Below are 14,836 nucleotides of genomic sequence, written 5' to 3' on the forward strand. Positions count from 1 at the left end.
AGGTCATTAAGGTTAAATGAGGTCATTGAGAGTGGGCCCTAATCCAATATGACTGGGGTCCTTAGAGGAAGAGGAGCCTAGGACACAGGCATACAGAGGAGAAACCATGTGGATGACACAGGGAGGAGAGAGCCATGTGCAAGCCAACGAGACGGGTTCAGAAGAAACCAACCCTGCAGACACCTTGATCTTTGACATCTAGCCTCACAGAATTGTGAAATAAATGTCTGTTGTTTGAGCCCCCCAGTCTGTGCTACTTGTTACAGCAGCCCAAGCTGACTAATACATGCACCATGATGCTCCTTCACCCTGACACCCTGCCTGCTCTTGTCCTGCGGGCCTGATGGACAACTGCTCTCCTATTTCCCAGACCGTATCCGCTGCTTGGCTCATCCTGAAGCCTCCATTCTGGCTCCCTTTCCACTGGGCCCCACCCTCGTCCTTCTTGTTTCCCCAGGGCCAAAGGGGCCTCCTAGGTAGAAGGCACACCGTGGCCCAAGTATCACCCCACAGCAGGAGGAAAAAATGCCACCGGGGGGCTCCTATCAAGACTTGAACCCCCGCTGCTCCCACTTCTCCTTTATAAGGGGAAGTTCAGTGATTTCTTAGCACTTGCCAGGGTTCCCATTGAGGGCAGAACTGGGAAGGCCAACAGTGGACACCTTATATACAGAGATGGCTTAGATTATCCCAGAAGCATTTTCATTTCATTTAACAGAATTTGTATGTTGTGTTTTCCTCCAGATGATTTCTAACGTGGAAATAATTTTATATGTTGAAAAGTCTCAATATTTGCTAAGTGGAAGCTGGTGTTATTTGTTAAGTTAGGTTTATGGAGGTATAACTTACATCCAGTAAAATTTACCCTTTCTAGATGTGCAGGTCCATGAGCTTTGACAGTGGTATGTAGTTTTGGAGGAACCACCACCACAGTCACGATAGAGAATATTTTCATCACCTTCTAAAGATGCCTCATGTGTGAACCTTTGCCCAGCAATGGCTTCTGAGCAGAGGAGGTTACACGATTTAGTTGATGCTTAGGAAGGTTGAATCAGAAGCAATTTTCAAGAAGGACTGGGAGGAAGAGTGATTATTTTTTAAGGCAGAAAAACTAGAAAAAAAAATCCCACTGGCAAGTGGGAGGATGGGCAATCCTGGGCAACACCTCCTGAAGGCCCAAAGGAGGGCAGGATGTCAGAACCAGGACAGGATGATTTTTAGTGCCATCCTTATCTCACTGGTCCCCTAAAGACTTCTGATGCTGCCCTCCAGTGCTTAGATAGGCACAAATTTAGAACATTTTATTATTTAAACAATTTTGCAAAAAATTACAGCCGTAACTTCTTCACTTAATATGGTTATTTCATATTTCTGTAATTTTTTTCTTTTTTTATAAGTTTTTTTAAAATTTATTTTTAGCTGCATTGGGTCTTCATTGCTGCATGCTGGCTTTCTCTAGTTGCAGCGAGTGGGGGCTACTCTTCTTTGCGGTGTGCAGGCTTCTCATTGCAGTGGCTTCTCTTGTTGCAGAGCACGGGCTCTAGGCTTACGGGCTTCAGTAGTTGTGGCACGTGGGCTCAGTAGTTGTGGCTTGCGGGCTCTAGAGCGCAGGCTCAGTAGTTGTGGTGCATGGGCTTAGTCACTCTGCGGCATGTGGGATCTTCCCAGACGAGGGCTCAAACCCGTGTCCCCTGCATTGGCAGGGGGATTCTTAACCACTGCGCCACTGGGGAAGTTCTGTTTTTTTTCTTTTTAATTCATGACTTCTACCAAGTTGTGTTGACCTCTACTTACTTGACATTATTTTGCATACACTTTTCCCCCATGTATAATTTATATATTTATTTATCTTTTATTGTGGTAAAATATACATAAGACTTACCATTTTAACTATTTTAAAGTGTATAATACAGTGGCATTTGGTACATTCACGGTGTTGTGCAAGTGTTAGCGCTGTCTAGTTCTAGAGCATTTTCATGATCCAAAGAGGAAAGCTTACGCATTAAGTAGTCACTCCTCATTCCTCCTCTCCTCCCCCCACCTCCCACAGCACCTGGCAACCACTAGTCTACTTTCTGTCTCTGTGGATTTGCTTACTCTGGGCATTTCATATATAGAGAATCATATATATGATTCTTTTGTGTCTGTCTTCTTTCACTTAGCATAACATTTTTGAGGTTTATCCATTGTTATAGCGTGTATCAGTGCTTCATTCCTTGTTGTGGCTCGATAATATTCCATTGTGTGGATATACCACATTTTGTTTATCCATTCAGTAGTTGATAGGCATTTGCATTATTTCCACCTTTCGGCTATGTGAAGAGTGCTACTGGGAACATTCACGTGCAAGGATTTGTCTGAGAACCTGTTTTCACTCCTTTTGGGTATATACTTAGGAGTGGAATTCCTGCGTCATTTGGTAATTCATATGGTAATTCTATCGTTAACTAACTGAGGAACTGCCAACCTGTCTTCCACAGTGGCTGTACCATTTTACGTTCACAACAGCAACGTATGAGGGTTCCAATTTCTCCAGTCCTCACCAACACTAGTTATTTTTTGTTTTTGTTTTTGGTGATAGACATCCTGGTGGGTGTGAAGCAGCATTTCATTGTGTTTTTGATGCACACTTCCCTAATAAAGTGACTATTAGCATTGAGCATCTTCTCATGTGCTGGTTGGCCCTCTGTGTATCCTCTTTTGAAAATGCCTATTCAGGTCTTCTGCTTATTTTTTCATTGGATTTTTTACCTTTTTGTTGCTAAGTTGTAAGAGTTCTCCATATATTCTGGATCCTAGACCCTAATCAAATAAATGATTTGCAAATATTTTGTCACATTCTGTAGGTTGTCCTTTTATTTTCTTGACAATATCCTTTGAAGTGCAAAATGTTAAATTTTGATGAAATCCTATTTTATGTATTTTTCCTTTTGTTGCCTATGCTGTTGATGTCTTATCTTAAGAAACCATTGCCAAATCTGAAGCCATGAAGACTTACCCCTATGTTTTCCTCTGAGTCATATGGTTTTAGTGCTTCTGTTTAGGTTGTTCATCTATTTTGAATTAATTATTGTGTATAGTGTCTGGTGAGACAAGGGTCCAGTGTCATTCTTTTGAATGTGGATGTCCAGTTGCCTAGCACCATTTGTTGAAAAGACTCTTCTTTCTCCATTGAATGTTCTTGGCATCTTTATTGAAAATCAGTTGACCATAGATGTATGTGTTTATTTCTGGAACTCAGTTCTACTCCTTTGGTATATATATATACATATAGTTAAAGAGTTTGTTTTACTTCTATGTATTTGTGAAATTTCTTCTGTCATTTATTTCTAGTTTCTATTGTGAGAGGGAAAGATACTTTATATGAATTCAGTATTTTAAAATGTATTGAGACTTGTTTTCTGGCCTAACAGATAATTTATCCTGAAGAAATTCTACGTGTATTTGCAAAGAATGTACATTGTGCTGTTGCAGGGTGAAGGGTTCTGTGTCCGTCTGGTTATGTTTAGTTGGTTTATAGTGTTGCTCAAGTCCTCTGTTTTCGTTTGATCTTCCATATAATTTCATTGTTGAAAGTAGGATATTGAAGCCTTCAGCGATTATTTTATAATTATTTCTCCCTTCGGCTTTGTCATTTTGCATCACATAGTTTGGAGCTCTGTTTTTAGGTGCATATATGTTTATAATTGTTATATGTTCTTGATGACTGACCCTTATATCAATGGATACTGGCTTGCTTTGTCTCATAGCAATTTTTGACTTAACATCTTTTTTTTATGATGCTAATATAGCCACTCCAGGTCTCTTTGGGTTTCTATTTACATGGAGTATCTTTTCCGTCCTTTCACTTTCAATCTATTTGTATCATTAGATGTAAAGTGAATCTCTTGTAGATGGCACATAGTTGGATCATGTTTTTTTAGTCCATTTTGCCAGTATCTGCCTTTTGATTTGAGAATTTACTCCATTTATGTTTAAACTAATTACTGATAAGGAAGAATTTCTGCCACTTTACTGTTTGTTTCTTATACATCTTACGTCTTTTTTTGTTTCTCAGTTCATCCATTACTGCCTTCTTTTGTGTTTAACTGATTTTCTTTGTAGTGTGTGATTTTGATTCCCTCCTCATTTCCTTTTCTATATATTTTGAAGTTATTTTGTTAGTAGTGACACTGGAGGTTATAATATATATCTTAAATTTATTACAGACTTGTTTGAATTAGTACCAACCTAGCTTCAATAGTATACAAAAACTCTGCTCCTATACAACTCCATCCCTCCTCTTCATGTTTTTATTGGCACAAATTACATCTTTAAACATTGTGTGTTTATTAACATATATGTATGATATTTCTTTTTTAAGTGTTTTTCTTTTTTTACAATTGTATTAAGATATAATTGACATATGCCATTTTATAAGTCTAAAGTGTACAGCATAATGATTTGACTTACGTACATCATGAAATGATTACCACAATAGGTTTGTATAATATTGTTTTATGCAATATTTCATACAGGTTTAAAAACTGTTGATGTCTTTACACTTGCCCATCATGTCCTTGAAATGAGAGGTCAGATCAAGCCTCCTTCACCTCAGCAACTTGATCTTTGTGGTACGTGTGCTGAGTCCTTGGGGTGGAGCTGGAGGGGGAGTTCCTTCCTGGGCACCCAGGGGCCCAGGACCTCCTCTAGAGCACTTAGCTCTCTTCTGGAGGCTCGCCTCACCTGACAGGTGGTTCCTTCCAGGATAAAACGCCCAGTGGTCTGCAGATGGCCAGGCCCGAGAAGGCTGTGCTAGCCAGTCCTTGGAGAGAAGGTAGGTGTCTCTCCCCTGTGCAGGTAGAGCCTTTCTGACGTTTGGGGCCACGAGGGAGTGGAAAACGCACAGTTGAGGGACTCCCCTTGCATGCTGCCCACAGCAATCCCAAGCCACCCCTCTCCTCAGCCAGTGTGGTGCCGTGGCTGGGATGGTGGCGGGCAGGTGGGGACACTGCAGGACTCTGTCCCATCCACAGGGGTTCAGGCAGCCGCCACCAGGCCCATCCTCTTGCCTGACCTGAAGAGCAGCTGCCTCGACCACCCCCTGCACCAGGGGCTCCTGCACCCCACGCGGCGCCTTTGCAGCCCCTCCTCTGCTCCAGCTCCCAAGTCGCCGAAGAAGCCCAAGATGCAGGCCGATGGTGACATGTTCCCCAGCGACTGGAGCCCACCGCCCGTGGAGTTCCTGAAGCCAAGGGCCCTGCTGGCTGACAGCGGGGCCCCAGCCCAGGGGCAGGCAGGCACGGCGGGGCCTCGGGGCCTGAGGAGACTGGCTCACCAGCTGCCCGAGGAGTCAAAGCAGGAGCCCCAGGACCCAGACCCCGTGGGGGGTCTGGCCTCACTGGAGGAGCCGTTCTGGAGCACGGCAGGCACCAGCCCAAAGGCTGCAGCGCCACGGGTGGACGCCCACACCTCGGTGAGCCAGGAACTGCCCCTTGGCCTCCTCTCCTTGCCGCCCCTCTTCATCCACCTCTCCTTAGTCACCCCCAAGCCACCGCTTTTTGGCTATCCTCCTCAGCCACACCCCAACTGCCCTCCTTCGGCCACCTCGCCTTGACTGTCCCTCCTTGGCCACACACGCCCCGCCACCTCTCCCCAGCCCCTGGGCCCTCGTGCCTGGGAGCTTGGGCCCCCAAGGCTGGACTGCATCTCTCCCTTTATTTCTGCTCCTAACTCCTGCTAATAAAAATGCCTGGGGTGGTGCCGTATTTGATGCCGCCCCTGTATGGGTCCCATCAAGGCTTTTGCAGCTGTGGTTGGGATCATGGGTCTGGGCGAGGTCAGGCACAAAGCCTCAGGCTAACTGTGGTCCAGCGACCTGGGATTCCGAAGTGGAAACTTCAGTGATGAACTTTAAGCCGGGAATAAACTGTGGTTGCTGGGAAGATTGTGGGGACATTTGAGTGCCCATAGATCCAGGAAATTTATTCTAAGAATAGGATTTATTTGTTTGTAATAGCTCAAGATTGCCAATAACCAAAATGCCAATCACTAGGGAACTAATAAATTACGTTCTAATCATAAATCAGAATACCATGGAACTGGTTTTTTTTAAAACAAACAAACAAAAAAACTATCCCTTTAGTATTGATGTGGAATGACCCTGAAGACATATTGTTAACTGAAAATCAGCAAAGTGCAGAATAGGGGGTGTAGCGTGCTACCACCTGTGTTGAAGGAGAGTCTATGATATAGTACTGTTTGCTTGTCTGTGCGTAAAGTATCTCAGCACAGCCAGCAGTAAACACTTGCGGTCACCTGTGGGGAGGGACCTGGGCGGCTGGGGATGGAGGTGAGCGAGTGAATGTGTTGCCTGTTCAGAAAAGTAAACAAAATAAGTAAAGGGCTTCACGTAGCTTCAGTTTTATTCTTTTTCCCTCTGTCTCTGTCTTCCTCTTTCTTGCCCGTTCCCATGTGGCTTCTCCAGATTGCCTCTGGGGACTCCGAGTGCTACGTCAACAGCTTGGATTACTTACTGCAGGAGAAGAGGTGAGTGGGGAGGGTCCATCATGGGGGTCTTCATTTCTGTGGGGTTGGCAGTAATTTCATGGGTTTGTCCTCAGAGACTCAGAGCAAATTCCTCTCAGGATAAAGCAGCTTACCCCCGCCATCAGCATGCCTCCTGAGTGCCCTGTGTGCCCTGGTGAATAACGAGTGTGCAGAACAGTAGCGGGTCAAAGGGCAGCACCTCTGAGGCAGAGAGCCCCGGACCCTCACCACGCACAGAGCTCTCGTTCCGGTTCTGTCCCCACCTCGGCGCTATTCTGCCCAGTTCATGCTAGTTTAGGGCTTGCTCAGCTCCCACTGAGCGAAGCGGAAGAAGCACACTGCTTTGATACCGAGGTGCACAGCCTGACGATCGACTCGACGGTGACGGAGGTGGAGTGGGAGGGGTGGGGGGTAAGGTGCCAGCTTTTCCTGCGCCCTGCCCCGCGCCGCCACCCGAGCACGCTTTGCTCGTTATTCCATAGCGCTTGGTCTAGTTCACCTGCCCTCCCCCTGGGATTATGGTGAGCATGTCTCACGTGGAAGTTGGTTTCTAAAGGCAAAAGTCACATCCCATCAGAACTGGAAATCCCTTAGGGAGGCGGAGGTGGGGATGGAAACCAACCCCGGTGCTCTTTCTTTACTGGAAAGCAAGTGCCATGGTTGGCTTGCACTGAGGGCCCATTTAGTGGTGAAGACACTAGAATCCTGCTCCTCCATTGGCCGCGAGGACTGGGGCAGCTGGGACGCAGTGGACTTCACCCCTGGGCTTGCGCTTTGATGCACGGGAGCACGTTGCCCACAGGCTTATTCTTCTGTGTTCTCATGCCTTCTCCGGTGTTGTTTTTGCTCAGTGTGTGCACACTCACTTTGCGGAAGTTAAGAGGCGGTGCTGTTTTCTGATGCTTGGGTTCTTGTCGGAATGACATCTCACTGGTCTCTGTTTTTCCCAATTCCCAGCCCATGTTCTTGCCCGCAAGAGGGGGTTAAATACACGAGTGGGATGAATGATTGTTTTCTCTCCTGTGTCTATTCCTGACCCCAACCCAGAGTCATCTTCCTCCTCTGGGCTCTTAATAGCCCATGACTTTTGTTGTTTAACTCCTTTACCTGAGTATATTTTTTCCTAACCAGAGGGTAAGTTAGGGAAGGGGCCGTGTCTGTACGTTTGCACGGTATCCAGCTGTAAATATATTAGATACTCAGAAGTGTCAGCAGGAAAGTGAACACGCGTGGGGAACTACCCGCTCCTCAATGCCTTGCATGGGAAGGTTCCTGCTCTGCCCTGCGCCCTGTGCCAGGCACCGGATATACAGATATGATGGTGAGCCCCACTCACCTGGAATTGAACGCAATGATTCTAGTATTTCCCGTGCTGTAAAGCTGCTATGGAGGGGCCTGGAATAGTGGCATCTAACTTAGCCTGGGAGTCAGGACAGGCTCCCCAGGGGGGATCCTTGTCCTTGGACCTTGGAGGATAAGAGTTGGGAGGGCAGCAGGAGTGACCACACATGTAAAGGCAGGAAGGACAGACCGTGCCTCTCCTGGCTGGCTAGGACTGGAATTCTCGGTGGCAGGGTGTGGGGAGTGGACAGAGCAGGAGATGCAGCCGAGATGTGAACGGGAGCCTCGTGAACACAGGGTCGAATCGTGGGCGAATTTTAAGCAGGTCCTGATGTGTTTTGCCATGTGTTTAAAGAGAGTGCGCTCAGGCTGCATTATGGAGAATGGATGGGAAGCATGAGGGGGGAATAGGGTGAATGGTGATGAGACGGGGCCTCGGGGAGCTCCCGTGGGACCTGCTGCCCTGGGTGGCTGGGGCCTGTGTAGGGAAGAGGAATTGAGAATTAGGTGCACGATGTCGGGAGGACCGGCCACATTTGGCTGGAAATCATCCATCTAGTGGCTGGCTCAAAGGATCTGAACCCAACACAGGCTGGGCTGGAGGCGAAGCCTTTGAGAACCGAGGACCAGTGGGCAAAGCCAGGGTGAGCGCCCTGGACAGCTGGAGGGAACAAGGACTCAGAAGGCCAGACGGGGACTGGTGCCCCCTTTTGGGGTTTGCGTGTGCTCAGGGCAGGAGGTGAGGGAGCCGGGCTCCGGCAAGATGATGGTCGGCACAGAGGGCCTCTGGTGGGGCCCATTGAAAAGGGAAGTGAGGGCTTCCTTGGTGGCGCAGAGGTTGAGAGTCCGCCTGCCGGTGCAGGGGACACGGGTTCGTGCCCCGGTCCGGGAAGATCCCACATGCCGCGGAGCGGCTGGGCCCGTGAGCCATGGCCGCTGAGCCTGTGCGTCCGGAGCCTGTGCTCCGCAACGGGAGAGGCCACAGCAGTGAGAGGCCCGCGTACTGCAAAAAAAAAAAAAAAAAAAAGAAAAGAAAAAGGGAAGTGAGGCGCTCAGGCCTGGAGGGAGAAAACAGACTCAGGGGTGGGGCAGGGCAGGTGCAGTAGGGAAGAGCAGGCCCTGGGGGGCTGCCACTTGGGGCTGGAGAGGCAGGCCCGGGGGAGCCATGGGCACAGGGGCTGCTCCTGGTCAGTGTGGCTGGATCCGGGAGGAGCAGAAGGGCTAGGCCCTGTCCCTGGTGTGTTAAAGAGCGAGCAGATGCCAGAACAAAGTACACGAATAAAGGTGCGTTTGAAGTTGTGTAGCGTCAATTGTCTTCTTTCAGGCAGCACAGCTGATGCAGTGCAGTCCCTCCCCCACCCCAAGAATCTAAGTCTGAGAGCTGTGTGCAGGGAGACAGGGCTCCGAGCTCCCTGGTCCCCGTGCCTAGGCCTTGCTGTGCCCTGGGAGGCCCCTGCAGCCCAGTGACGGGGCCGGATGAGCAGGCACTGCACTGACCCTATTTTCATCTCTCACCTTCTGGCAGGCAACAGGCCCTGGAGCAAGAGCGAGAGAAGCTGCTTCTGCAGGACTGTCTTGACCTCAACTCCTCGGATCCTGATGAAGTGCCGCTCACACCAGAGCACAGGTGTGGGGAGTGGGCACAGGTGGGAGGGGAGGCGTGTGCCCACTCAGGGCCAAGTCCCTGCACCCGCCTCTCCAGGCAGAGGGTTTAAGTGCTCACCTGCCGTTGGTTCTGAATGGTTTCCACCGCGATTTGTGTGCTGTTGATGAGTTCTCAAGCTGCATCCTTCTCTTAATCCCACATCTGTTCATTGATTCGAGAAGCATTTATTCACCTACTGTGTGTCAGGGTCTAGTGTGGGCCTTTGAAGACACAGAGGTATAAAATACGGCCTGCTCTTCCCCAGTTGTCTGCCCAAATGTGTGGAACCAGGTCTCAAACTACAGTCTGAATGAACATTGACTTTACACGGGAACAGCCACGTGACATTTTCTGTCTTCCCCTGTGTGGGGAAGGAAGGCGGCTTCTGTCAGAGCTGTCGTCTGGGCCAGAGTCTGCTGGCCCATTGGCTTGAGGGAGGGCTGGAGTCATCTGTACCATGGAGTCTCAGAGATTCCTGAGGACCACAGTTGAATTCATCTTCAGGGTACCCTGTTATCCATTCATCCAGTTGTCTGTCCGTCTGTCCATCCGTCTGTCCACCCATCCGTTAAACATCTGTTACGTGCCAACTTTGTGCTAGGCTCTGTGCAGACTCTGGGGATACAGCAGGAAGAGAACCAAACAGAGGTCTCTGCCCCCGTGTTGCTCGCCGTCAGGGCGGGGAGACCACCAATGCACACGGTAAATGAAGGAAGTTGTGTGACAGGTGCTCATGAGAAAGGAGAGAGTGGGGAGGGGGCGTCAGCAGTGCCGGGAGGACTGGAAGGTTCGGAGGAGGGGTCAGGGAAGGCCTCTGTGAGTGGCTGACTTTTCAGCAGAGCCCTGAAGATGGTGAGAGGCGGCCCTGGGAGGGCCTTGCAGCGGCAGCAGGGAGGAGAGAGGAGGTTAGGGAGGCTGCAGGAAGCTGGCTGCCTCTCGTCTGAACTGGGTGGGGGGGTAGACTCGGTGGGGGGGGGCGCTCAGGGGGAGGCAGGGGCGAAGGGCGCCATGGTAGTAATCCCGGAGTCAGGGCCGGGTGCTGAGGAGGAGGCAAACTCTGGGTATGTCTTCAGGGTAGAACCGACGGGGTTTGCTGACAAGCTGGATGGAGGCTCTGGGAGAAAGAGAGGAATCAGAGGGACCCCGGGGATTTTGGCCTGAGCAGCCAGGAGGTCGGAGTTGTCTTTATTTAATGGAGGAGGGCTGAGTGACGCACGCTGGGGGGTGGCAGGCATGGACACAAGAGTTCACTTGGGGGACCCCCGGGGTGAGACCAAGACAAGGACCCCCTTGTCTAGTGAGGCCAGCTTGGGAATCACCATGTATAGGTGACATTTAGAGCTGCAAAACCAGATGAGATCAGCTGGGAGCCGGCACAGAGAGAAGAGCAGGGGGTGCACAGCGTAGAGGTCACGGTGACGTTGACAGGAGTAGCCCTGGGGGGCGCCTGGGGCGAGCCTGCCTGGAGTAGGTTCAGAGGAGAACGAGAGGAGACGGCAAAAGAGGAGACTGGGCAGCAGCCGAGGGGGAAAGTGGAGCCGGGACAGATCTGTCTGTCTGTCTGTCTGCCTTCCTTTCCTTTCTCCCCTCCCTCCCTCAGGCCCCACGTGCCCCCATGTGACTGAGGCCAGGCTGGTCCACACGCCCTGGATTGCCTGCCTGTCCGGGCTTTGCTTTTTCTATGCGTCCAGGTGACGTTATTCAGGTCCCAGCCGTGATGGTCTGGTTTGGGTGCTCACGCTGAGTCAGCATTCTGCATCCACTCACCGAGGGGTGTGAGCGATGACACACAGACACCTGGGGGCCCCCACTCTCAGGACCCCCAAATGGTTCTCACCATCACTGATGCCCAGAGAGGATCCCAAGCAGCACCTTGGCTGCCCGTGTGCTTTTTTTCTCAAGTCTTTCTGCTAATTGTCTTTGGACTTGATCGGGGATCAGCAGACTTTCTGTAAAGCCTGTGAATAGTAAATATTTCAGGCTTTGACCATACAGCTTGTCGGCGGCTACGTGGCTGTGCTGCTGTGGCGGGAAAGCACCCGTCAACCATGTCGGCCATCGTAACCGGCGAGCCTGCTTGTGTTGCACTGAGACCTCGTTTACAGAAACAGGCGGGCGAGAGGAGGCCACAGCCTGTGTGCAATTGCTGGCCCCTGGCCCAGATTAGGGGACGCCTGTCTCCTAACTGGTCCCTGTTTCCACACGCTGCCCAGGGGCAGGGAAAGGGTGCCTCGTGGTCTCACGATGGCTCCCTGCAGAGCATGAGGACTGAATGGAATCAGCGGGTTTGGGCCAAAGGCCTTGGTGGCATCATGAGTGATGAAGCAGTTTTCTATGTCGGGAGCCATGGATTCGCTTTCCAGGTTCCCCACTCACTGGATGGATAGCCTTGGAAGTAAACATTTTGAGACATCTCTGTAGCCAGAAGAATCTTTCTATCTGTTTGCCTTTCTCCTGAGTGCATCCAGGATTCTGGAAGTCATGGCCTGGATGTTTTGAAAATTCCCCACAGAAAGGGAGTTATCTGGGCATACGGTGTGCCAGGCTATGAAATTGCTAATAATTTTCTGGGCACGTGACATTTTCAAGTAGTACTTTGAGAAAGCCTTTTTTGACAGCAGCCACTGAGGTGGTTGTTTTGATGTGGGATCATTTTGATGGGACGGTTCAGTTCTCTGCTTCAAAGAAAATTACTGATGTACAAAGCCAGCAGCCTCTTCCATCCCTGAATGGGGCCGGGGGTGGGATGGGGGGTGCCAAGCAGGGGTGTGGGTCTGGAAGGGGTGAGGCCGAGGCTGGGGGCTGGCGACCATCTGGCGGGCAGGCCGCCTGTGACTGGGAGTCACGTGACCACCACAATTACGCATCATAGAAAGGCCCCCAGTCATCCTGAGCAGATGATCTGCTCCCGCTCCAAGGATTGCTTGCGTCTTGAATAGACAGTGTCCTATATTCTCTGTTCCTTAAAGTTAAAAGACCTTATGTGTGTGCTGGGGCAGGGGAGGGGAGGATATTTATACCACAGCATCATCCTTTATCCTCAGTTCTGGGCTGCACAGGAAATCCTCAATTAGATGCGAGAGAGTCATCTCAGAGTTCTTAATAATGCACATACATTATATTTAATATCACAAAAGTCCCTTTGAACGATGGTTTGGGGGACAGGAGCTGAGAACTTTTTACAGATGAGCCTAGTTCTTACAAACTTCTAATAATTTGTACCTTTCTTCAAATTATAAAAACAACATAGGGAACTGTAGATAGCCAGAAACTCAAAGAGCAAAGAAATTAACAGAACAGAAAATTGTTTCACCATTTGCGTGGTGGTTTGCCAAGGCTACTTCCAAAGGCTGCGGGATCAGAATCTCCCCAGTTTTCCGACGTCATTCCCATTCATTGTGCCATTTCATCCTTAGGATGACCCTCCTTACCTTAGGTCACTTGGCCAGAGCGTGACAGGTTTCCTCTGGCCAGCTGGTGGACCACCAGCTCTGCACCTCCACTTCCAGTGCCGGCCACTTGGTCCCAGATCCTCACGGGAGTCCCTGGCAGTGTCCCCTCCAAGTTCACTGCCTCAGGGCCTGGCTGAGAACCTGGGTATGGGCCTTCCTCTGGTGAGAGGAGGGGGTGGCTCGTTTTATTTTGTTATTTTTATTGTTAAGTGTATGTTATGTTACTGCAAAATCAAGCCGAACACAGTTGCGTAAAATAAACGGGAAATGTCTCTTCTTCCTTCCCCTCCCCCATACCGTTCCCTAGGGATGACCCCAGACCTTGGTTGGGCACATCAGATGTGTGGGGGGGGGTGTTGCCTGTGTCTAAGAACGTGCGTGTGCATGTCTGTGTGTTGACCTGCGCGTGCGCGCACGCACACGCACCTCCTATTCTGCAACTTGCTATTTTCACCCACCGCGTGCTGTGCTCAGGGGATCATTCCATCCTGCGTGGTGCAGAGATCTGCCTCATTCTTAGGAATCCTCTTCACCGCCTCCCTTAGGTGCGTGCCCATAGAGTCGGAATGTATCTCCCTGTTTCTTCCCTGTCTGTGTGGCCCATCCCTGATCCACTAAATGAGACTCTCAGGGCAGCGTGGGCCAGGGTGTCTGCATTTAGCAGGCTCCCTGGAGAGTCCTTCTGCTCAGAGGAGCTTGAGGACGCTGCTCAGAGGGAGAGTCCAAGCAGTCCAAGCAGGGGAGAGTCCTCCCCTCGAGGCACCGTGTGGCAGCTCTGAGGCTGGTCCCCTTGCTTGAGGGCATTGCCGTGATCCCGTTACGCTTTTTCTGTCCGTGCAAGGGCAACCCACGCCTGACTCATCCTTCAGCGCCTGGCACTCGCAGTCGTGGGCACTCAGTGAAAGTTTGAACGCAGCCCATGGGTGGGGCAGGATTTGGGACCAGGATTCTGGCTCCTGGACCAAGGCCCTGAGGGAGGGCTTGGGGTCTGACCTAGAGTGGGAGGGGGAAGGGCTCCTCAGTCTGCATCTCTCGGGCTCCCCCTCCGTCAGCAGGTGGCGCCGTGTCCCTGGGTTGGTCCCAACCAGGCGGGGGCTGCAGGGCGGGGGCAGCCATCTGGTCCCCCCTGGCCTCCCTCCAGGCTGCAGACCAGGTGTGCCTGCTGACGCCCGGCTCTCCTGCCTCTTGCTTTGCCAGGAAGCTGGTGGAGAGGTTCTCCGTGTCGCTGCAGGTCATCCCAGCAGTACATCCAGGCGAGACTGTGTTTCTACCGCGGCATCACCCTCTGCCCTGCATCCTGGACTGTTCACACCTGCAGCCACAGAGCCGCCTGGAAGAGCTGTTCCTCAGGTGAACATCGGCGCGGCATTACCAGGCCCCTCCCTCAGGGAACCCAGTGGTAAGGACCACCCCAAGTGAGGCAGTCCAAAGCTGTGTTTTGCCAATTTGGATATGTCAGCTTTTAGGGAAACAGATGAAATAGCACACGTCAACTTATAATATTTCATTTACCAATTTAGATGCGCACACTTGAAAAAATCTTACATTACGGCAGATATTAGGCATCTGTTCTGTAATTGTGTTGCCTCTTCCTCCCCCATGCCCCAGTTTCATGGAACGGCTCTGGTCACACCCATCGTACATGCCTTTCGGGTTATGTCTCCATCAACACTGGAGCCACTTTCCCGGCCATCCAGCAGTTCTCCAGAGCCTGTCATGGCCACTTCCTCCTCCTCCTTGGGTCTGTGTGTGATGCTGACCCTGAAAAGTTTGTCCCCAGCCCCGGGTACACTCTGTATAACGTTAGGACAGCCACCCTGGTGCTCCACTCGTTAGAAGGTGTTCATGGTCATTATCACATAACCCCTGA

General features: G+C 50.6%; 1 protein-coding gene across 1 annotated transcript in view; it reads left to right on the forward strand.

The window, feature by feature from the left end:
• The first annotated feature begins 5,170 nt into the window (after positions 1–5,170).
• The window catches only part of FAM178B (family with sequence similarity 178 member B), an 82,856-nt gene continuing 73,190 nt past the window's right edge, over positions 5,171–14,836 (forward strand). Inside the window, exons 1-4 of the mRNA XM_089922731.1 lie at positions 5,171–5,437; positions 6,467–6,528; positions 9,395–9,496; positions 14,164–14,316. Of these exons, the coding sequence (XP_089778857.1) occupies positions 5,186–5,437; positions 6,467–6,528; positions 9,395–9,496; positions 14,164–14,316 (569 nt within the window). The 5' untranslated portion in view covers positions 5,171–5,185. The remainder of the gene's footprint in view (positions 5,438–6,466; positions 6,529–9,394; positions 9,497–14,163; positions 14,317–14,836) is intronic.

The sequence above is a fragment of the Delphinapterus leucas genome, chromosome 13 (assembly GCF_059928025.1).
Source record: "Delphinapterus leucas isolate spDelLeu-1000000601 "Yukka" chromosome 13, BTC_Dleu_Yukka2, whole genome shotgun sequence".
Lineage (NCBI taxonomy): Eukaryota > Metazoa > Chordata > Mammalia > Artiodactyla > Monodontidae > Delphinapterus > Delphinapterus leucas.